Raw genomic sequence first — 22613 nt, forward strand, 5'->3', positions numbered from 1 at the left:
TTGCCTCTGACTGCGTAGTGTCTGGGCCAAGGAACAGCACACTTGGGCTTTGTAACGACCACCAAACTTGCACATCATGTACTTTCATGGTAGTTTGTGTTTAATTTGATTGAACAGAACTATCGATAACATACTGAACACTTGTTTTTGCTATTGTTCTATTGCCCGGGCTTAATTGAATTTTTGTTGTTGCTATTGTTCAATAGTTGAAGCTTATATGTAGTTGTAGAGGAGTTTGGTGTGATGAAGGAATTCATCAGACATAAACATGATGATGAGTGACACTGGACACTTTACTGGATGTCCACCACAGATGTACAAGGCTGCCTGTGAGATGAGGTTGAGTCGGCTCCCCCAGAACTTCTGAGTTCCACCCCTCATAAACAGTCGTACTCGTAAGGTCGGTCACTACCAGTAACACCTAGTTGAAACATCCGGCACAATGTGACCTTCACGCAGTCGAACCACAGCTACGCATCAGGATAACGCTGGCATCCTAAGTGTCAGCCTTACTATCAGTAAGTGTTCAAGCAACAAACTTACGGTTATGAAAAGAACTTACGGAGGACGCCACGGGTTCACTCCCAGCCTCAGGTCAAGGTCAGACCAGCTCCTGACCTTGCAGACGAATAACGAGGATGAGGCCCGAGGAAGAAAAAGAAGAGGGTACCTGATAAAAGTCCTCATCAGTAGTATTACTGCTATTGGAGTTAATTATGCTGATCATCCAGGACGTGAGCTGGGTTGCGAACATGCATTGTGATGCTTTTTCATTCCTCTGTTCTGCAGAGAACAAACAGAGAGAGAACAATGAGTTTGTTCCCTGTAGCACCAAATGCTATGATGGATGTGACGTCAGCTGGCTTGTGCATGTGCTCGGAGGGCCGAGCATAGGTGTCATTACTGAACTGATGACAGGCTGTGGGCCCGTCAGCCAGACCTCGAGTAAAACTTACGAAGATGCAGAATACCAAATATTGTTTATTTTTGTGTTTGTAAGGGTTGACAAGGTTGTAATGAGTATTTCTGTGGTGACCCAAACACACTTCAGTCTGCCAACGTTATTGCTGGCTGGACAGCCAGATATTTGCCAGAATTAAAGTTCCACTTTAGTTTTCAATACGTGATTCACTTGTTTTGAAGTACTCCCGCCATGTGTCAACAAGAAGTACGATTTAAAGATTTAAAAAATACAACTAATCCATTTGAATTTACATGTAATGGTGTATATATCTATAGAATACTTGCTGTTTTTTTTCTCCCTGTTGGTTCTTTTAAGTGAAGCACCTGAGCAACCACCATGTACAAGCGTCACAGCTAATCTGAATCAGACCAAGAGGAAACTGATGGTGAGGTAACAATTACATCCTTTTTTTCCCCCTGACTAACCGATGTGTTCAGCACATTACCGCTGAATTGCCACACATAATTGAGGGCATTAAATCTACATAAAGTCATTTAAAATCAAAACAAAGCAACTTTCAGTCACAGAGTAAGAGCTGCAATCATTTTGTCAGGTTGAAAAAAAATGTTGAGAATTGATTTGGATGTAAAAGTTAAAACCAGTTTTAAATAGAATGCAATGGCGTTTTTGTCACATTTTAAACTGCATTTTATGGATTGTAAATGTTTTCATGTTTTTCAGTAAAAGCTTCACCTTAACATTTGTATTTGAATGAATGAGTAATTGTTGTACCCATTATGTGAGTTCTTATTGTTTGGTGTATAATTCTTGGCTAAATGGTGTTTCTGTCACCGGCTCAAGCCGACGGTCACTGCCGACGGAGTCTGACGGTCAGTTGGGTCGGAGAGGACCTGGAGAGGTCCTCCGCAGTCGCAGCGGGACTGCTAATGCTAGCCGAAGTTCCGCTCTCCGCAGTAAAGCTCTGCTTCCTCTGAGTCGGGCGACAGGTAATATTAAAATATTCGAAATTAAAGAGGAAATTCTTCTTAAGGCCATTCAGAAATATTAAAGCGTGATTCATATCACCTGGTTGCTAGAACCCAGCCGAACCTTCCAGAAGTTATGCTAACTTAGCATAAAACTTAGTTAAGCTAACTAAGATAGCATAACCGTCCGTAGTTACTATATATATATATATATATATATATATATATATATATATATATATATATATGTGTGTGTGTGTGTGTGTGTGTGTGTGTGTGTGTGTGTATATGTGTGTGTGTGTATATATATATATATATGTATGTATATATATATATATATATATATATATATATACATATATATATGTATATATATATATATATATATAGATGTGCTCAAGGACACTTGAGGGCGGGGGCCTAGTGATTCACCATGAAATACTACTATCTGATGAGAATGAAAAATTGATATGAGTCTGATTGATTGATTTGGTATAAAAACTCTGTCTTTGAACAATGAAAAAAAAAACTTGTCTGGGGAAGTGAAACAGCTAAACATACAATAATTTTGCAAATATGAATCCCCAAAACAGTCTGAATGGGTCATTTTTTAGCCATGTGACACCTGGAGCATTGGTGTCCTCCCAAAAGTTAAATACTTCTGATAATTGCAAAGACCAAAACAGCATTTTTTATCAAAGAGTACAGATGCAGCAATTATCTTTGTCTGCTCATAGGATTGTGCTAAAATTATAATAATTCTGATAATGATTTTCATAAAAATTATTCTCCCCATCCCTGGTGGAGGCTTGTAGAGGGGTGAGGGGGAACCCTCTACATTGTGGAACAGATCAATTAACAGCTAAAAATGATTATCATGTTGTTGTTGTTTTTTTGTAACTCTGGGTTGGGTTGAAGACACCTCAGCTGAGCTATGTGTATAATAAAAAATGTATATTGCAAGAGACAAGAAGGACAAGTGCACTATTCAAGGGTGTTGGAAACAGAACAAAGTGTAATTCATATTCATTTATAATGAAAATCTTATATGAAAAACATAATGTACGTATTTGGAAAAACCATAGGGATGTGGATGAAAAGATGTCGCGCTGATTAAACGAGTATGGACGACATTTACCAGAGATCTACATGCTAACATGGACAGGACAGTCTGACTAAGTGAACCTAGTCACTAGTCTGGAGCCACTTAGACAAAAAAAATATTTTTGCAAGAGCCACAGTTCAAAAACCTCCCTTTCCTCCCTGACAGCAACGTGAGAACAAGACCAGTAGTACTATGTTATTAATGAATTGGAAGCATGAAGTATAATGCATAACTGTGCTTTATTATTATGAGCGCAACCAAAAATGTCATTTCTGGAAGTGTTTCAACAGTTTCGGTGAAAATCCACTGGCTTACCAGGTGATTTCAACAATGACGACTTTTGGTCCATCAACCAATCAGATGCTTCCAATTCTACCAATCAGGAGCAGCCAAAGATCATCCAGGGACAAGATAGTTATCTACCTGTTTCTAATAGTCTGTCAGCCAAAGATTAGAAAAACAAGGCAAAAAATTAACCTTTTGGGGCTCAAGCCATCTATTTGTCAGAGCTTGAGACACAAACTAAAGTTTTTATGTGAACTATGGCTTTAATATGGCATCACATTTGAGTAGTGTCATCCTAAAGGAATAGACATGGACTGGTTCCACTGCAACCAGTGCTTCTCAAAGTCAGGATCCAAGTTTGCCGTGTCCAGCTGTGGCCACATCTGCTGTGAAGCTTGCATCAAATCGAGTAAGCCTCACCTGCTCTCTGCTCTGCGTCCTGTGTCAGTATTGGTCAGTGTTGACCCACTGTGACAGAAATGCTTCCTGTGATTCTGCCTTTTCCCTCAGAGCAGTGTGGTGTATGTGGGGCCAGCTGCAGTTACTTGCCTATCACAGATCAGGTAGGTGCATGCATTACGGGTGGGACAATCACAAGTGCACAACTCAAAACACATGTTTGAGATGCACACCTGTCTGAATGAGATCCCACATGCATCCAGTGACGATTGCTGTGTCCCAAATCGCATACTTCCGTACTGCATACTTAAAATTTTCAACCTGAGTATACAAAGCATACTATGTTCTCAATTGCGCAGTGTGCGAGTTTCAATGGTGCAGTGCTGTCCCAAATCACATACTGCCGCGCGGTGCACTCGCCAGAAATGGTGCCGTGATGTCTTCTTCTTCTACACCGATTTGCGACCGCCTGCACTGCATCTGCATCAGCTAATTACCGCCACCTTTTGTCTGCGCTTGTTTGTCGATTTTTGAAAAAGAAAAACAGCAAAATGAACGGTCATCGTGCATTGTTACGCCACAATCGGCGCTGACAACGCAATGTTTGCCTTCTATTGGCTGAAGGTCAACGGTGTGTAGAGTTTATTTGTGGGATCTATTTAGCAAAGCATTTTGGTGACAAGTCATTTTATTTTTTAAACCCATTTCCACACAGAATTTCAAACTTGTCCCCGTTATTAAATGTAAAGACGACTCTATTCAAGTCAGTGTCGACCGACTCTCACCACAGCTGTGAGTGAGTGTCCACAGTCGCATGCTCAAAGTCTTGGGTTTGGATTCGGGTACATCATCCGGGTACTTTGCATACTCAACTTTCGCATACTATCCATAATTTTTTCCATTTTGATTTGAGTATACTCAAAATTTTAAGTTTGTAGTATGGAAGTATGTGATTTGGGACACACCTCATGTGTCATCAGATCTCACTTCTGTCCTCTGCATTAAGAAAGACACCAATTTTTTACATTTTTAATCTGCTGTAGGCAGGAATGCACCTCCTGTGCTTGTCCGCGGACAGTTCCAGCCACGTGTCATGGACAAAGTTATTTTACATGTTTCGAGAGGCAATGACGAGTATGTACTTCTGCTTTCACAGAGGTCATCAGTTGAGTCAGCGGTACTTCAGCCTTTTCCACTTTCCATTGCTTGCAGAATGTAGCCACAAGCAGTTCATCTGGGGTGCACACGGCATTCCCCGGGCTTAATGCTGGTCACTTGTGATGACATCACTGGAGATGCATGTTGTTTCCTGGTCTTGACCACAGGTTACTATGAGAGCCTTCAACAGCCTTATTTTACTCATTTATATTTCAGATGAAGCCACAGGAGAAGGTGTTTTTCAAGGACCCCATGAAGCTCATCCAGTCAAGGCTGCAACAAATATCACAGGTTCGCCACCCCCACCCAACCCCCCGCAACTGTTGCACTGCTATGTTAAATGTCAGGGCAGTGAGAGAAGAAAAATCCATTCGTGAGTAATTCAAAGTGTAAGACAACCATAACCCTTATTTTCACTGGAAAAAAATATTACAAACGAGGTGCTCATCTTCCCCAGATTGCACTTTTTCAGCGGACGCAGATGGAGAAAGTCTCCACACACTTCAAGCACAAGTCTTATGAACTGGAGAGGCGCCTGAAGGACGTCTCTGAACAGGGTTACAGGTGAGTCCACCTGAGAGCAGCTCTTGTTGTTTCGTTGCGACTGCATAAATATCAACCCCACAGCAACGTTCTCCTTTTTTCCCTTTTCCCTCTTTCTCTGTTATCACTAGGCAACTGTCTGAGTTGAAACGAGAGAATGCTGATTTAAAAAGGCAACTTTCACAGCTGAGGAGAGAAACTGCAGAGCTGCAGAAGCCTCTTTCTCAGAGACGGGCAAGTGTTTGATTAAAAATGCTGTGTTTCCAAAAATTTGGAGGTCATGTACTTGGTGTGTGATTTAGCCTGTATACCTGCTGCTTCCACAGGTTTCTCCTGGACAACTTCAATCCAATGGGTAAAAGCAGTTTCAGCCTGAGTATTGTTACACTCAGTGATGCACGATAGGGAATTTTTTGCTGATATGAATACTGGTGTCAATATTAGCTGTAAAATGACTGAAAACCATATGGAAACATTTGAATTTTTAAAAAAACCTTTTTTTCCCCCCAAACATTTGCTCAAACCATAATTTCTATTTTTGGCACATTGTTTCCTCGTCATGAACAACAGCTAATGAGCAAGGAATAAGAGACAAGCAAACCTGGGACGATACCAAGATGATATTGCTGATATTATCATGCAACATTAGTTGCACTCAGTAACAAACTATTACATCATGTTAAAAGATGAAGAATATGTCTATCTCATGTTTAGTTTTCAAAGGATCGCACTTCCTGTGGGTGTCACCTCCCCAGGTAAGACAAATGATGTCAAACTTAGTGTTTTTAGTGTTGGTGCTGCTGATGAGACTCGTGCATTTTTTTTCACCCAGTCACACCTCATTTAAGGCCTATGAGGTATGTATGACATTGTTATGTTGATTTATCATCACGCATCTATGCCTATAATAAAAGGTTTGATCTTCCGCTCAAACATGTTGTCTGGGTGTCAGTCACATAGGTTCAGCAGAGTCCCAGGTGTGGGTCAGGGACCGGGCTCTCAGTCTCGCCTCCCTCACTGCAAGTATTCTGGTTATTTTCCTGCATGTTGGACTTCTGTTGAATTACTTTTGTTTGTTTTTTGTGCAAACAAACCAAAAAGGTTTTAGAGCAAAATAAGTACTGCTATCAAAAAGTTGTATTTCAAGCAAAATGAATTTGGGATTAAAATGTAAATGAATCATTTGAGGGCTGCATGGTGGTGCAGTGGTCAGCACTGTGGCCTCACAGCAAGAAGGTTCCGGGTTCGAGTCCCGGCTCGGGCACGGGATCTTTCTGGGTGAGTCTCCATGTTCTCCCCGTGTCTGCGTGGGTTCTCTCTGGTACTCCAGCTTCCTCCACAGTCCAAAAACATACAATTGGGGACTAGGCTGATTGATTCTCTAAATTGACCGTAGGTATGAATGTGAGTGTGAATGGTTGTTCGTCTCTCTATGTTGGCCCTGTGATGGACTGGCGACCTGTCCAGGGTGAACCCCGCCTCTTGCCTGTAGATGCTGGGATAGGCTCCAGCCCCCCCCCCCCCCGCGACCCTTAATGTGTAGGAATAAGCGGAAGATGACGATCGATGGATGAATCATTTGAATCCAAAACCTCTCTTTGCGAGTCCAAAGTTTTTGTTTGCTGTTGGATTTGTAAACAGCAGTTGTGGTTTTGCTTGCAAACAAACATTTTGATCGTAGGTGTGGTTGTTTTTCCTCTCAAATCAAGTGTACACCTTTGTGTTTTTTGCACAATATAGAAACAACAATACTTCCACAGACTATTAGATACTATGGTTTGACAACCAAATGTATACTTCGAAGCACACAAAATACAGTAAGTCCTTATATAAGTCCCTTGTAAAAAAAAAAGAAGATAAAAGTAATTAATTCAATCAAACAAAAGCCTTGATTTTACTTCTGGTGGCACTTGAAATTAATTTCAGCTGCCTCCCCAAAGGACTTAAAAAGACTATTTTCATGAAGTATACAATTTATTTACAGAGTGTTTTCTCTACTGGGGCACGAAATATTGCCTTTTTTTTAAACTCTTGAATTATTGTCATTCCACCAGACTCCTGGATCAGCAACTTCCCTTTCTAGCCACAGTTCTGTTCATGAACATGGACACAGTAAGTAGCAGCAGCACCATTTGCCTGATTAAACCAGACACTCCTAATCCCACCCGTAATCACAATCCCTTTCTTCCTTCTCTAAAAGGGACGCCAACTTCCTTCAGCACTCCTACCAGGTAAAAAAAAATGCTTTCTTGATGGCGTCTGCAAAAGCATCAGACCACATTTGCAAATTTCTGTAGCACTGAAGTAGCCATGGAGGAAAAACTAATTTGTGTGAATAGAACAATGGAACGGGAGGTATAAGAATATCCTATATGCATATATGTATATACTTCATATTCCATTAAATGGAACTTGTCCCTTCATTTTAGTTATTTGGATACCACAAGCTTTAAGTTGATCAAACATATAAATGCAATGCTTTTTTTTCAGACATTTCTTTTTTTTGACCACCTGAGGCTCCAGGCAAAGGTTTTGATGGGAGGAAGACTCTCTTGCAGTTCTTGATTGAGTGCCTATCTGTCATCCTCAGGACGCAGCACCTGACTCCCAATGCCTTCCAGTTCCCGTTTCTGAGTGGCTCGATGCACTCACCCAGACGTTAATGAAGTAGGTGCCAACAACTCTGGGGTTATTTGTCAGGAGTCATTAGCCATAAATCTGTTCACCCAAATTCTGTTGTATTTGTAGAAGATGGAGCTGATATTTTGCTGTGAAACCACCAGCACACATGGTTGACCATGCGCTGACATGGCTGTTGTACTGATCTTACTGTGTTGTCCTCATATGTCGTATACTTGCAGACAGTTGTTTTTTGGCAGGAGATAGTCACCATGAGAGCCACTTGCTTTTTGTTCACAATACAGAATGTACTTTTACTGACTAAAAAGGTGTAATTTAGTTTGTTTTTCTATACACAGAAAACAGCTCTGGCACACATTATCATAGAGGCAAATCTTTTACTTGGTTCCTGTGTGACACAATTCGCAGATGAAGATTCCTTTTCTGTTAAAAACCACATCAAAAACAACAGAAGATGCTAAGTTTTGTGAACATTTCCCAAAAGCATTACATGAATTAGTCAACATCCATCCATGTTAAGCTGTTTCCGAATCAACTTAGCTGTGACTCAGTTTAAGCCACACTGCACCATCTACAAATGCAAGTTCTGATTCCAATGGACTCTAAAGTGAAAGCCATTATTACTTACTTATACAGTATCTGAACCCCTGGTCAGCTGTCTTATCACCTCTATAAACCATCAAGTCTCACCTGATACCTAAGACAAAAGAGGTATAAAAATACTGATTCACTGAGTGCAAAGTAAAATTGAAGTTACTGATATCTGTATAATATGATTACTGCTTAACATAACTGTTGAAATGTAAAAGTGAATTTTAAATGACATGCATAGAGAATCAAGTATTTCAGCAAAACTGCTACAGGAGGATCTGGGAATGTGTTTCAGAAATATGAGTCAAATGAATCGTAAATGTTTAACAAAGAACAGCGTTTTACTGTCATAGGATCAAGAAGGACTTCCATTTAGTCACAGATTCATATTTCTGTCAAGGAACTGGCTTTAATAACGGCAGCAGGCTCTAAATCCACAGTGCAAGATGTCAAACTAAAGTGTAAATGTCCAGTGTGCTTGGTGAGAGGGTGTAACGGGCTGGAGAGGAATGATTACACAGGGTGGTCAGTCAACAAAAAAATCATCAACGCTGAAATGTTTCCAGAGCAGACTCATCTGCTACGCTCAGGTACCAAAAGTATGACCAGTTTGAATTACTGCTACAAATAGCATACTAAAAAAAGAAAACTCTGTAGTAGTGATATCTAGACAAAAATAGTAAGCTCAAAAATCTAGCAACCCAGTGTACAAGTTACTGTTCTATTTACAGTAACACAGGCAACACATACATATTTTAAGTCCAAATATATTAGGATAAGCAGAAACAAAGCAAATATAAAAACCCAACCTTGTTTTGGATTTGAACTGGGAAGACTAAACCTTACAAACCTGCTTCATTTAACACAAAAGTCACAACTATGCTTGCTGGTGGAAAGAATACACTTCAACTCTCCTACATAATCTTTAGTGAGGTTCCAGTGTCTTAATCTGCAATGATGGGTTCTTGGTCAGTCTCCTTGATAACCTGAGCTGCAAACCAATCCCGCACCTGCTGGTAGCTCATTCTGGATTTCTTGCATAGAGTGTCAAGGTCTTTTTCATTAAGTGAACCTGTAGAAAGGTAATATGTTACTAATGGCTGGATATCTGGTGAATCTGCGTACGTTCCATTTGCTTGAGATTTTCGTTTGCGGCTGCCTCCAACTCGAGAGGAGGTTCCATTCATGTAACCACTGCTACTTTGTTGGGCTGCAAGTTCAGCCAGGAACTGGTCACGGACTCCCTTTACCCAGCGTAGCTGACCGTTTTTAACAGCATACCGTGTGTCCCCAAACCACTGAATGACATCAGCGCGAGGTAAACCTGTAATCTTAACAAGTTCTGTGTAATCTTCACTCTTGGGCCACTGACAACGTAGGAAGTGCTGCTTCAACAAATCCAGCTGCTCCTTGGTCTTCCTGGGTCTGCCAGCAGGAGTGAGCCCAGGAGATGTGGAAGAGGACGCTTTAGGGATGCGTTGAGGCGTTTGTGAAGGACTGGCTTTGGCTGACTTCTTTGATGGGCTGATGCTTTGTGAGAGTTGTTTACAAGGTGAGGCTGTCAGTGGTGGGGTTCCAGAGGGGGAGGAGCCAGGAGAGGATATGAATATATCTGCTGTTTCTTGTGGAACATCTTGCTCAACCGTGCAGGTCTTGGTTAACTGTAGGGGCTGTTCTTCATTGTGTTCCTCATCTTTAAAACTGTCCCCATCACCGGAAAGCTCATCGTTCACCTCGTATCCTTCTGCCTCAAGGTCTCTCTCTCCAAATGCCTCCAGGCTGTTGGACAAGAAGGTCTGAAAGAAATGTGAATTTCGAATCATGTTGCTTTGAGCTCCCTCATGGCCTTTCACACCATTTAGTTTCCGACTCTTTTGAGTGACAAGTGGAAGAGGTTGATTTTGTTGGTCATGTTTACTTCCCACAGCTGCGAGGTTAGAATAGTTCTGGGCGGCTGCCAGGCTTCCTCGGCCCACTCTGAGCTGGTAGCGGCTGTCGCTGAACCACTTCCGGATGTCATTGCGGCTCAGCCCTGTCTCTTCCTGCAGACGTCTCAGCTCTGCCTCTGCAGGCCAGTTCTCTCTCAAAAAACTCTTGCGAAGAGCAGCAAGCTGCGCTTTTGATTTTTTGTAGCGGCCATGGCGGTGCTGTCGTGGAGATGACTCAGAAAGGTCAAAGGAGACATCAGCTGCAGTGCTCGCTGGTGTGTCACCCGGTGGGCGATAGAAATAAGAGTCCTGAGGAGGAGGGAGGGTTGAACTAAAGCACGGTGAGGTGGATTTAGCTGGCTTGTAGGAATCTGGTGATTCACACTTTGGTTTTTTCTGTGGGCTCAAGCTGGGCACAGCTTCCACGACTTCTAAATCTTTATCCTCAATTATCAATTCATCACAGCTGCTCTTGCTGTTACTCTTCACTTCATTTGTTTCAGTGGCGTCAACATACATCTCAGACACAGCAAGTTTCTGCCGCGTCTCTTCGATCTCCTCTGAAGACCAGCTGATGCCATACTTAATTCTTTGAACCATAAACCAAACCTTTACTTTGTCCAGAGGCAAGGAACAGACCCGTGCCAGAGCATTAACCTCTCCAGATGATGGGTATGGAAACAAGTTAAAGGCTTGGACCAGTTCCGGGATGTTGTCAAGTTCACGAGTCTGATCAGATTGTGTCCATACCAGTTTCAGTTCTTCTGAAACAAGGGGTAAGCAAACAACAGAGTTGTGGTTGGTGGTGAAACTCGCCACACAGCCTGCGTTGTCTTCAGCTGAGTCGGAAGAATGCCTTGCATCTTTGACAGAGTGTTTCACTTCATATTTTCCTTCACAGGAGGGCTTTGTTATTCTGCCTTCAAACAGTTCCCTCTTAGCCACAAATAGTCCAGTTTTGCCGTCGTGTTCAAAGGTTGCCATCGGATAGGAAAGCAGGGTTTTGAACCTGGAGTGGAGGAGAAAACAGTGCTTTAGTTGACATTTATGACCAACCCAACTGTCAGTCTTTAATAGATAGGAGCATTTTAATTCTCAAGTCCCTTTATCACCTGCCAAAAAATGCTAACACCTGCTAACACCTTTTGTCTTCAGTGGGAACAGGTTTCATTTGCATTCACCCTCGTGTCAAATGACCATGCAATATACATGCGTGTTTTGGTGGCTCCAGTTGTGATCAACAAAATCCGAATGAACGCTGTCAATTGCAGCCCACCTTCAGGACGTGGCTCCACCGTCAGCAACATACACGAGGACGAGGGATGCATGTCCCTCTGCGGCTAATTTCTCTGACTTTTTGTCATCTCAGCTTTTAACTCCGACATTGTTTGGTCAGCCACAAGTCTCAAAATCCATACATCCATTTTCTATACCACGTATCCGTTGAAGGTTGCTGGTGGGCAGCCCGGAGCCTATCCCAGCAAACAGTGGGTAAGAGGTGGGTTTCACCCTGGATGGGTCACCAGTCCCATGCAGGACTACCAGGAGCAATTAGGGGCTCACTATCTTGCTCAAGGATATTTGGACATGGTCACATGGGGAGGTGAGGATCGAACCAGCGACCCTTCAGTTGGTAGACGGCCACTCTACCTCCGAGCCATGCTGCCCCCCACCCAACAAGAGCCTTTTCTTTATTATTTTCTATTGTCATCGTCGTCTTCCGCTTATTCCTTACTAGTAAGGGTCACGGGGGGCTGGAGCCTATCCCAGCAGCTTTCGGGCGAGAGGCGGGGTTCACCCTGGACAGGTCGCCAGTCCATCACTGGGCCAACACACAGAGACAAACAACCATTCACACTCACAGTCACACCTACGGTCAATTTAGAGTATCAATCAGCCTAGTCCCTAAATTGATGTCTTTGGACTGTGGGAGGAAGCTGGAGTACCAGAGAGAACCCAGCAGGAACAGGGAGAACATGCAAACTCCACACAGAAAGATCCTGTGCCCGAGCTGGGACTGGAACCCGAAACCTTCTTGCTGGGAGGCCACAGTGCTGACCACTGCACCACCATGCAGCCCTTATTTTCTATTGTGTTTTTTTTTTTTTTTTTTTTAACACACACAATGGCAACTTCTCATTTACTCTCAACGGGAACAGGAACAATCACCTGATTAACATTGGTCTACACGTGATTTAAATATTTTTGTTTATGTGGGTGTGTATTGGGAAAAGGGTATGAGAGTATGTCCAGAAGTACTGACTGCTTTTAAAAACTTGGTTTTGTTCTCATTCATTCTCAAAGTTACTTATCTAACAGCTGTTTCCCCTTCCCCCATTCTTTGCACTCCTTATTCTGAACTCCCAATGAAACTAGTCGTATACTCCGTCCAGACTTGGTTCCCCTCCCCCCAAAGTGCCTGACTTTTGTTTTGTGTGAGTGGGGGGCATTGGTAGTAAAGGGTGGGAGTGTGTGGAGAATGGGGATCCATGAGAAATCCATCACATTGTCACGTTCTCACCCCTTCCCAGTCAGGCTTTGTTCCACTTCCAAGTTCTCCGTTGAAAAAGTTAAGTGTCACCACTCCACAGGCAGATAGCCCGACACAAACCTGCAAAAGTAGAAAGGGAGACACATTAGTCATGCTCTTGTCCACGTCTTCACACACTGGACACTTAAAAGTTCCAAACAATACATATTCCAGTTGGATAAAGGCTTGAGTGGCCAGGGGAATAGTTTAATTGTTGAGCAACAGGTGTTAACACCAACATTTGAAAACCTCACACGCAAAACCACTTGCACTCACAGTAGAAGAAATACGGTGTTCCAAGTCCATTTGGACCAATATTTACTCTAATTTTGGCCTCTACATGTGTGGATGGAGTATTTGCCTCTAGTATTTACCAAATTGACAATTCCTCATGTAAACAACAAACTCCGTCGATTGAAGAATTGTTCAGTGAGGGACAGCGAAGGAAATGCTGCCCGAGTACTTCAGAGGGTAGCCGACCATGTAGCCACGCAAGAAATGTTCAAGTGTCGCAAAAACATTACCAAATTGTGAAACCATCGTATTAGTCATCCGTGACACATCGGACCCGGCGGGGATGAGGTCATGTCGTGGCCGCCCCGGTAGCTTTGTCGCTTCACCTTAATAAGCAGCTCAGATTTTATTGAATATTGTGTCTTCAGTTCGGTGGAGCAAGAAGCTGGAAAGTTGCTCACTCTTGCCGTTACAACGGGATCCAGCGGCTCCCCCTTTATGGCGTACTAACTAAAACGCTTCACTGCACAGGCGCACTCCGCCGTCACACACGATTCAGTTCTACGGAAAAATAAACTTACCGACAATGCCAGAATAATCCTTCGTCCCGGCGCTCCGTTTCAGCGAGAGGAAGACAAAAGAAATCCCCAGTTTCCGCTGTGTTACAAGGATTTCAATGGCCGAACTTGTAGGGAAACAATAACGTCCGTCTGTTGGCTTGACCCTGGTCTTATTTATCGAGCACCTCGACGGATTAGGTTCGGAATACAAAAATGAGGCGACCAAGTTTGTCGCTTTTCGTTGGAGTTCAGTCGTGAGCCGATTCTCGCTGTGGAGAATTCAAATCTCCAAAATGAGAGATTTAGGTCTGCATTTGAGTCGCAGTCACTTCGGTCTCCTCGGTCCGTCCGCTGCTTTTGTTCTTGAACTGAAGTGATTCCCCTGTCCGGCCAGACCGAGGCGAGGCGGAGCCGAGGACCAGGAAGCCCAGAAGGCCTAACCGACCCTCGCCAGTGACGGCAGGGTGGGTGTGTCCGTCTGGGATTGGAGGGAGGGAGGAGGCGCTTGTACACTCGATCCGTGGCAGTAGGCTAAACATGTTCACGTCATCCGTCCCCTCACGTCCCCCAGTCACCACCCCTCCCCCAAACACAGGCACACATCTGACAGGCATCGCCTCCAAATCCTAAACATGCTGCACATTTATGGGAAAATGCCCGCTGTGACACAATATCAGTCGCAACCATTGAATAATAAACTGCTGTTTTTTTTCCTGACGTTACAAGATTGATCATCACATAGATCCTGCTCCCTTTTTCTAAATTAATAGGACATATCGTCCATAAATAAAACAACCAAGGAGATGAGTTTCATGAAAAAATACTTTGTTCCTGTTTTTCCAAGATTAGATGCAATTTCCTGAAAAAAAATCCTGCATTTTTCCAGAAAGAAAAAAAAACTCACCTTGTGCTGTTTGACCTCATTTTCTGTGTCAAACTGCACATCACGCCGTTTGGACGTGAATTAACAAAATACGTGTTTACACAAGAAGTTGGCACTTTTTTATTTTTTAGCAAGGTCTCATTTCCATTAAATAACATGGCTGTATTTTACAGGAATGTTCTAATTTTGGATGCACTATATTTTAACTTTGAGGCCAAATTTATCTTTTAAGAGTTGAAAAATAATACAGTATTGACCCTCAGGAATGACACTGCTTACAGTATCGAGAATACTTCAGATCTGCGTAGCTCTTCATGTCTGGGAGTAAAGCGTAAAAACTTGGAAAGGAAAAAAGACGTCAGCCAAACTTTAAGATTTGTCAAACAGTTTTACGATTGCGATGTTTCTTTACTTTTATTAGGGTTAACAATGAATTTGTGCCACTACATGTACCTCTTTGTTTACACAAATATCTGCACTGTAATTATGTTTGGGGTTTTTTTGCCACCAGTGGAAAGAAAATGTATAAAGAAAAACTCGGCTGTTTTAAATTGTGGTGGGTAATTATTCTGCAGTGTATTGCCAAACATTAAGCTCCACAAAGGTGTCGATGCACCGTATGCTCTCATGCTCAAAGACAATACAATTAGTGCATGTTGAGTAATGAGTTGCCAACGTGTACTTTTTAACTTTTCCTAATAAAATGGAATTCATGACTACAAAAACGAATACATTTTTATAATTCACAGTTTTTGTCAAAGATTTCTTTTGATGCTTAATAGTAAAATATTAATTAAATGTTGAACATACAGAAACATCCCATTTGCCAGGACAATTTTGTCACTTGCACAATTTTGAACCAGAAATGTTCACAGCCGTACTACTACGATAGTTCGGTGTACACAAAAAAAAGGTGCAAAAGCTTACATTCATGTGCCTAAAATGTGTTAACTGTAGCTTTGGACAAGTGTGACATATAAATGCTGAAAAAATAAACATTATCAGTCGCTCTTGTGCTGATTCTATGTGGCTTCACCCACATATAAGTGTTAATATTAAGACCATCTTTCATGTTCCTACAATCACATCCAGGATGTCCTCCAGCAGGAGTTGATCTGTACAATCATTTCACGATTCAATATTCCTTCATAAAATGTACTTGTCTTCTGTTAGCTTCACGTAGTGTACTTATCCCAAAAACACTCCCAAGTCTTTAGAAGCTTGTGGAACTTGGAGAATACGAGTCAGTCGAAGCAGCGCGTCGGTGGCGACGGGTTTAGAAGTGGCTGTTGGCCAGGCTGAGTACGAAGCGCGGCAGTCGTATGAAAGAAGGGACAACAACTGAGAGCCAGGAGAGGTACGGGACTTGAGTCAACAGGAATTTGATGGAGGTGAAATCAGTTACACTCCGTCCTGGAAATCAACCAGTAAACATCATGTGAGAACCTCAGATCGCATATAATGGGAAGTTCAAAGCTGTTGTTTTCAAATCTTAAAAGAAGAACAATAAGAGAAAAGGCAAATTCACCATCAATATCTTGGATCCCGTAGCGCCTCGCCAGGTCGCAGGTCAGTAGGACCTTCCCAGTCAGTGACATCAGTCTTTTGTCTTTCAAGCAGAGAGAGAAACAGCAACCAAGTATCTTTACTACTTTGATCCCTTTTAAAATACTCTGCAGTATAACATGTTTCTGAAAGTAATTTACGATGGAGAGCATTAGCGGGTCAGGAATATGTAGCAACTGAAATACTCGTGTATCGAATACCTACTGTGAAGAAATATACACTTTCAGGTGATACATCACATAAAGAGTGCATCTACTTTTCAAGTACTTGCAAAGACATTTTGACCTCCTGCATTACAGCTTTGTGTCTCCAAAATGTAGCAAGAGCCGGCCATGTATATTTGGCTTTAAACGAAAAGCATCTGACAATCAAAAAACAGCAAAACTCTTCAAAATGTCAGCTAACAAATCCTCAAGTGCATCATCTGGTGTAGTCCTAGACGAGAACCCTACCGGTTCAGTGCTCGTTCACGGTGGCGCTGAACCAATCAAATCAAAGTCTTTCAATAAATGACTTTTTAAAAAAATACTTCAAAAAGGTGTTACAGCCATTGGCTCGGGACACATTTGTGAGCAATGAAAGCATCACTTTAATCCCGAGAGGTGCTAAAGTGCTGTGTCATTCCCATTTCTGACTCACAAGCTCACAAGATCTGCTCGATGCTGCTCGACACGGCTTCCATCTGAAGCAGACCAAACTTTTATGAAAGCAATTTTCTGGTTGAATAACACGAAAGTCTAGATTAGTCGCAATCAGCCATGCAACCGCTGTAACGTGGAGGAACCAGTTCACGGCCAGAATTGGTGGATGCAAGCACTTAGCACACTCAAGCAGTTACTGGGTGTCCTCTAAATGTGCGGTGAGTCCCCACTCGGTTCCTATGGTCTCACCTTTAGCCAGGTTCACGATGCACTTCCCGCTCAATTCTGTGGTTTCTCCATTAGCAAATACCTCTTTCCACTGAGAGCAAGAAAAAGGAGAGGAGATTAACTTGCTCACTGAAGTATGTTCCACAGATATGGATTTACTATCAGAGGAGAGCCTACCTTCGAATCGATGCCCTGGTGTGTGTCCCTGTCTACTACAAACTTAGACACCAGCTCTGTCCGTACCGCTCCTGGCCACAGACTAACAGAGGCCACTCCCCTGCTCCTCAGCTCCACCGCCATGTCTGCAGCCAGCCTGTCACACTGGAGGAATACCACAGATCACATCTGGTTATTGCCGACATGACAGGCACCAATGTGTTATAATCATACATGAGTTTGTGTTACACGCACTGAGAAAACTTACTGCAGCTTTACCAACACCATATGGCACGTTGAAGAGGTACCGCAGCCCTCCCATAGACGAGATGGTGACTATCAAACCCCGGCCTTGAGCCACCATCATTCGGGACGCATGAACTGAGCAGAAATAGTGGCCCCTGCCAGATGGAGAGAAGTTTTTAAGGCAGACACAGTGGCAAGTTAGTCGCTGTTGGGAGGAACAGCACGGATTGTTCTGAGCAAGAACTCAATACCATCATCAGCAGCTTGCAAATAGGACACGACTACAAAGATCTGAAATGTCCCTTAAAGCAGAAGCTTGTTGCACAACAGTGTCACGTACGGTGCAACACTCTCACACTGTTCCAGCCGACAGCCTCGCACAGTGAATGTACAGTAATAGCATATAACATCATGCGTCAGATCCAGAACTCTGGAAGAGCAACTCATAAAACTGAGTTTCTGTAGAACTAAAATTGAATGCCACAGCTGTTAGAGATGAGGAAATTACTGTGAGTGTTGATAACAATGACTCAGCTATGATCATCAAGCTGGATAAGAGGCAGAACGTCTTCTACACCAAAACAAGTCTAGTCGCCTACACCTAACTCTTAGTCTACCATGACCTGGATGGCTGAGAAGCCTCACCAGCGACTCAGCTATGACGAAGCACAAAGGCCGTACCTGAGTCCTGTGTCATTGATTGAGTCCCAGATAGATGGATCAGTTTCCCAGAACTTCTTTCCCATATTTTCAAAGATTGCCTGCAATTAGACATGAGATTGAAATCACGTGGGAGCAGCTGACTGTCATTCACTGCCACTTTCCTGATGATGTGGTATACGTGGGGTGGGCTGGAGGCCAAGGCTGCTCAGCCGATGGACCAGGGATGCCCCGTTTCTCTCCCTTGAAGGACCGAAAGTGAATCTTTCGGTGATCCAGGGGCCAAATGTGAACACTTATTTTGTTTAAATGCCCTTTGGTTATTTACTACTGTCTCTCTTTATTTTTTCTTTCCTTATTTCTCTCAGACCAGACTGATGTAATGCACAGTGTGTCAGTGTGACAGCTGATCTAATTATGAAAGAAATCATTAATAATTAGGGATCGTACATTTTAAAAGCATTTTAACGTCACAAAAAGACAACAGCATCAAGAATGATTTACCATGTGATGCTTTACTTTTTTTTTTCTTTTTTCCTTACATCGCACCTTAGGGCAGACCAAATGTGGCCCGCGGGCCCCAGCTGGGGCAGCCCTGCTCGAGATCATGGCAGATATTGAATGTGTACCCCCACCCAGGCACATGTGGACTGTACTGCCCCTGCTGTGTGCTTCTACAGTATGTCGAGCTCAAAATACTGCACTTTTGCCTTCTGTCGTAAATAAAAAATATCACTGACGTACCCATCTAGTAAGAACCTTAATAATCCTTAAATATCCTTAATTGCCCCCCACAGGAATAAATTAAGTTTCCTGAATCTGACCTGAGTGGCTGATTCAGTGTAGTTCCTAGTGTGATAAGAACGATCCCAAATGAGGGGAAAACTGTTGAGTCTGACACGCTGGGGCTCGTCAATCTGTTAAAGGCACCCGTCACTGAGATGCTCATTGCATTTACAGTCAGATGCTGGGGGTAGCCCGGACCACCCCTCTGTCTCTGCCCAAGCGTGGTGCTCATGTCATAACAACACCGACCTGTACTCCAGCGTAGGCGTTGTTCACCAGAAGGTCCAGCCTGCCGTTCTCTTCCTGACTGATGCGAGCAAACAGTTCTTCGATGTCTTTGTCTTTTGTGGAATCACAGACGACGGGCACACACTTTCCACCCCTCTCCATGACCTGCGTGGAGAGCAGAGACCTCAGCAGAGAACCCCTCTCTCCTCTCTGGTGCACCAGATGACAAACTCCTCCAAAAGTCGTCAAATTCAATTTTCTCCACATCAGTATCGGTCAGCGTGACAACCACCACTGCTGTCCTCAACATATGCTGTGACAAATTTGAAAATCATGAGATGTTATTTTATCAGACAAATACCAGGAAATGCTTGGGCTTCCTCAGCCTCCCATCTTCTGCTCTCAGCCCTGGTCTGTGTGTTCTGGTCCAGATGGATCAGATCAAGGTCTTGGTCTGTAATCCTCCTCATCCTCTCTTACAAAGTCAGCTATGATTGGTAGTCTCTCCTCCAGACCATACCGAACATTTTGCCCGACAGGAATGTAATGTTGGTATGTGTCTGACTCAAATGCTTCCTAGAGACGGTGAGATTTTATCATGGATCTAAAAACTCGGGCAGGACACCGATGCAGACTGTACGATGATACCGCCGCCACACCAATCAATTAGACGGCATCAGCAGCGTTTCTCGCCGCATTCCTGCTGGTTTGTTGGTAGTTGTAGGTTGCAGCAGCGGTTATCCTACCCTGCCAGCTTGACTTTTTCCTTTTTTTTTGTCACAGCAAATTTTGAGACAAAGTTTAATTAATGCAAGCAAAAACTGTTGGAGAAAAGTGTATTTCATGACTTTTGAGACATCTTTCTCTACCGCCCCAGTGCTAGCACTGATAGCAGCAAAGTGCACCAGAGAGTCTCTGCCTGCTTGTCTGGCTCTAAAAATGATGGATAATAAGTGCATGTCCCAGATAGTTGGCATGTTCCTTTAAGAAATGCCGGCTCCCACTTTCACCTCTGCTGCACATTGCTTCAGGGTTTTCTCCTGGCGCCCAGTGATGTAAACAGTGGCTCCTGCCTCCGACAGCTGGAGGGCGATTCCCTTGCCGATGCCTCGAGAGGCACCTGTTACCACACACACCCAGCCAGACAGAGGCATCTTCTCTGGGTTCGCAGCAGACGACACTGAATAAAAGAGCACATCATGACAGCTCCCAAGTAGGAAACGACCAAAGTCAACAGGAAATGGTTTTGCAACAGTGAAAAAAATGCCCTGTCACCAGTGTCCAGAGTTCACAAGAGGAGGCCAGGAGCCCATGTTACCATTGCACAACCCTCATGGCTCGCTGATAAGCAGAGTGGCAGAGTCACAGACTTGAACGATGATGGAAACGGTTACAAACGAGGCGAATGTAGACTCAAGGCTAACGAAATAAACTTTGGCAATGAAAGAAAACACTTTCTAAGAACTTCTGGCACAGACGTGTTTCATTATGGAGAGAAAGCACGACATACCTACAGGCTGACGACGTGCAGTCACATCTGCTCAGTTTCACGTTACAAAACGGGTTATGTAACGGAATCTTTTCTTACTCACAACAGAACATTACAGTTACTCGCTTTTAGAAATCTCTGCTAGCAACACAAGTTGAACAAAAACAACTGCCATCACCTCACTTTAATTTTACAAGTCGAGAGGGAGAATGAGCCAAAGCCAGAAGTTCAAGAGTTGTCGGAGAAAGTGACGACATTTCGATCGATTTAACCTTCATCAATACTAGATGATTGCCAGGTTTCTGCTGTTCTGTAAGAAAGTAATTAAGGTGTAAAATAAAATATACAAAATAAGCTCAAATCGCTTTGGAAGTAGATAAATACCTTCGCTGTCCCACAGCCCTTGTCTGGTCAGCCGAGCCTCAAGACGTCTGGAGTAACCTGACGGGGAACTGTAGGGAACAGTCACGGTTGACGGATGCAGCTGCTATGATGCCCTGCAGCGTAGCGGTCCGAGCTAAAACAATGCACCTAATGAGCAATGTGGCTCCAGTATGAGCCCATCTGCTGTAATATCGCGAGAAGACGCCGAGAGTGTCGTGACCACCAAGGGCTCGCGGGCGCCGCTGCCCTTCCAGTGAGTTGACCTCCCGAGGGGAGCAGCAGCTACCCGTCATGACATGTACGGTTTACTTCAACATTTCTGCTCACACTGCCGTGTGTGTGTACATGTGAGTAGGCATCGCGTGTATGTACACGATAAACCTGGAGAAAATCCAGCTTAAAAGAGTAGATTGATCAGTTCAGGTGTGTGTACGTGCACACTCGTCAATATTACTGTAAATGTGCATCCCTCGGCACTCTGGCAGGTATCTCCGTCCGTCATTCAGTGGCATCTCAGTTAAACAAATACCGGCAAAAAAAGAAGTAACCTGGAGTAATCTAATAAAAAAAAAAAATCAGGCTTCGTTTGTGTTTCTCGACAACTGCGCCCTCTAGTGGGCCGTGAAATACTTAGAGGTTGAAGCTCACTTTTTCTCTTCAGCAGCGTATAATCGAAAAAATGTGATTTCATGTATGTGTTGAAACCATGTGAAATGTAGACAGATATTGAAATTATGGATTATTAGTGCTCAAATAATTGTCAATTTGAGACACTCACTTCGCAGGCTAACCGCTAACATGAGGCTGTGTTGTGGCAAACGATGGACAAGTGGTTGAACCATCCACCCTCATAGTTTTAAACACCCTGGTTGTTTAACCAATTTAATTCCAGGTTCCCTGCCTATGGAAACAGGGATTGGTGGTGTTGGATTTCATACACTTTAAAGAGATTATTAGATTAGAATAAAACAGATCAGCTGAAATAATTTCTCTTTTTAAGTCATCGAGAACTGCTGGATTTAAGACTTTGAGCTGGTGATTCAGAGCCTGGAGGAGCCGAGCATCGTACCATTGACTCTCTAATTACCCGGAAGCCCCTCTACCTCCTGAGCTTAAAGCCACCCTATATGAATGTGAAAGTCCATTTTATCAAGCAAATACGGACAACTGATTGTCCATTCACTGCTATTGCTTACATTAGGACATTTCTATCAACAATTTTGAAAACATTGGTTTTTGGGATTAAATCCTTTTAAACTCTACATCGACTCATTAGCCTTAAAGTTTTGTCCACGACTTGACCGCTGTGGAAAGTTTGTTTCATTTTCCTGAGTGGGAACATGAATTTTTATTAGCACCAATTATTCGTATCAAAATCAGAATTGAGGAGTTCAAAGTGCTCGCGAGTCAAACCGGGTGCCAAAGCTGGTGAGCAGATTTTGATTGCCAGACGCCAACATTCCTTATTTCCATTGAATGTTCA

At 43.2% G+C, this 22613-nt stretch overlaps 3 protein-coding genes across 7 annotated transcripts; 1 reads left to right on the forward strand and 2 right to left on the reverse strand.

Moving 5' to 3' along the window:
* The first annotated feature begins 1147 nt into the window (after nucleotides 1-1147).
* Nucleotides 1148-9956, forward strand: LOC147261040 (uncharacterized). Of its 4 annotated transcripts, none has more exons than XM_086202879.1 (15): nucleotides 1148-1349; nucleotides 1766-1911; nucleotides 3569-3689; nucleotides 3791-3843; nucleotides 5054-5128; nucleotides 5295-5401; nucleotides 5512-5614; nucleotides 5707-5735; nucleotides 6095-6135; nucleotides 6213-6237; nucleotides 6333-6399; nucleotides 7435-7492; nucleotides 7581-7611; nucleotides 7971-8047; nucleotides 8129-9956. In XM_086202879.1, the coding sequence occupies exons 3-14, from the start codon at nucleotides 3590-3592 to the stop codon at nucleotides 8041-8043; spliced, it is 762 nt and encodes a 253-aa protein (XP_086059005.1). In that variant the 5' UTR covers nucleotides 1148-1349; nucleotides 1766-1911; nucleotides 3569-3589; the 3' UTR covers nucleotides 8044-8047; nucleotides 8129-9956. The 4 variants fall into 4 exon arrangements, with proteins under 4 accessions (XP_086059005.1, XP_086059003.1, XP_086059002.1 ...); XM_086202876.1 differs by having other exon boundaries at nucleotides 1333-1354; nucleotides 3582-3689; XM_086202877.1 differs by lacking the exon at nucleotides 8129-9956 and having other exon boundaries at nucleotides 1329-1354; nucleotides 3582-3689; nucleotides 7871-8001.
* On the reverse strand, nucleotides 8149-14350 carry homeza (homeobox and leucine zipper encoding a). 2 transcript variants are annotated; one of them, XM_086202874.1, is made up of 3 exons: nucleotides 13885-14350; nucleotides 13061-13150; nucleotides 8150-11548 (listed from the first exon to the last, which is right to left on the reverse strand). In XM_086202874.1, exon 3 carries the CDS (start codon nucleotides 11521-11523, stop codon nucleotides 9556-9558), a length of 1968 nt encoding a protein of 655 aa, XP_086059000.1. In that variant the 5' UTR covers nucleotides 11524-11548; nucleotides 13061-13150; nucleotides 13885-14350; the 3' UTR covers nucleotides 8150-9555. The 2 variants fall into 2 exon arrangements, with proteins under 2 accessions (XP_086059001.1, XP_086059000.1); XM_086202875.1 differs by lacking the exons at nucleotides 13061-13150; nucleotides 13885-14350 and adding an exon at nucleotides 12275-13040 and having other exon boundaries at nucleotides 8149-11548.
* A 795-nt stretch (nucleotides 14351-15145) lies between these two features.
* dhrs1 (dehydrogenase/reductase (SDR family) member 1) lies at nucleotides 15146-21311 on the reverse strand. Its single transcript, XM_086202880.1, has 9 exons — nucleotides 21131-21311; nucleotides 20268-20437; nucleotides 19279-19422; nucleotides 18265-18344; nucleotides 17606-17738; nucleotides 17359-17502; nucleotides 17203-17272; nucleotides 16275-16355; nucleotides 15146-16159 (listed from the first exon to the last, which is right to left on the reverse strand). The coding sequence occupies exons 2-9, from the start codon at nucleotides 20409-20411 to the stop codon at nucleotides 16023-16025; spliced, it is 933 nt and encodes a 310-aa protein (XP_086059006.1). The 5' UTR covers nucleotides 20412-20437; nucleotides 21131-21311; the 3' UTR covers nucleotides 15146-16022.
* Nucleotides 21312-22613: the final 1302 nt, after the last annotated feature.

This window comes from Aulostomus chinensis, chromosome 5 (assembly GCF_037954235.1).
Source record: "Aulostomus chinensis isolate RoL2024-O1b breed Wild chromosome 5, RoL_Achi_v1.0, whole genome shotgun sequence".
NCBI classification, from domain to species: Eukaryota; Metazoa; Chordata; class Actinopteri; order Syngnathiformes; family Aulostomidae; genus Aulostomus; species Aulostomus chinensis.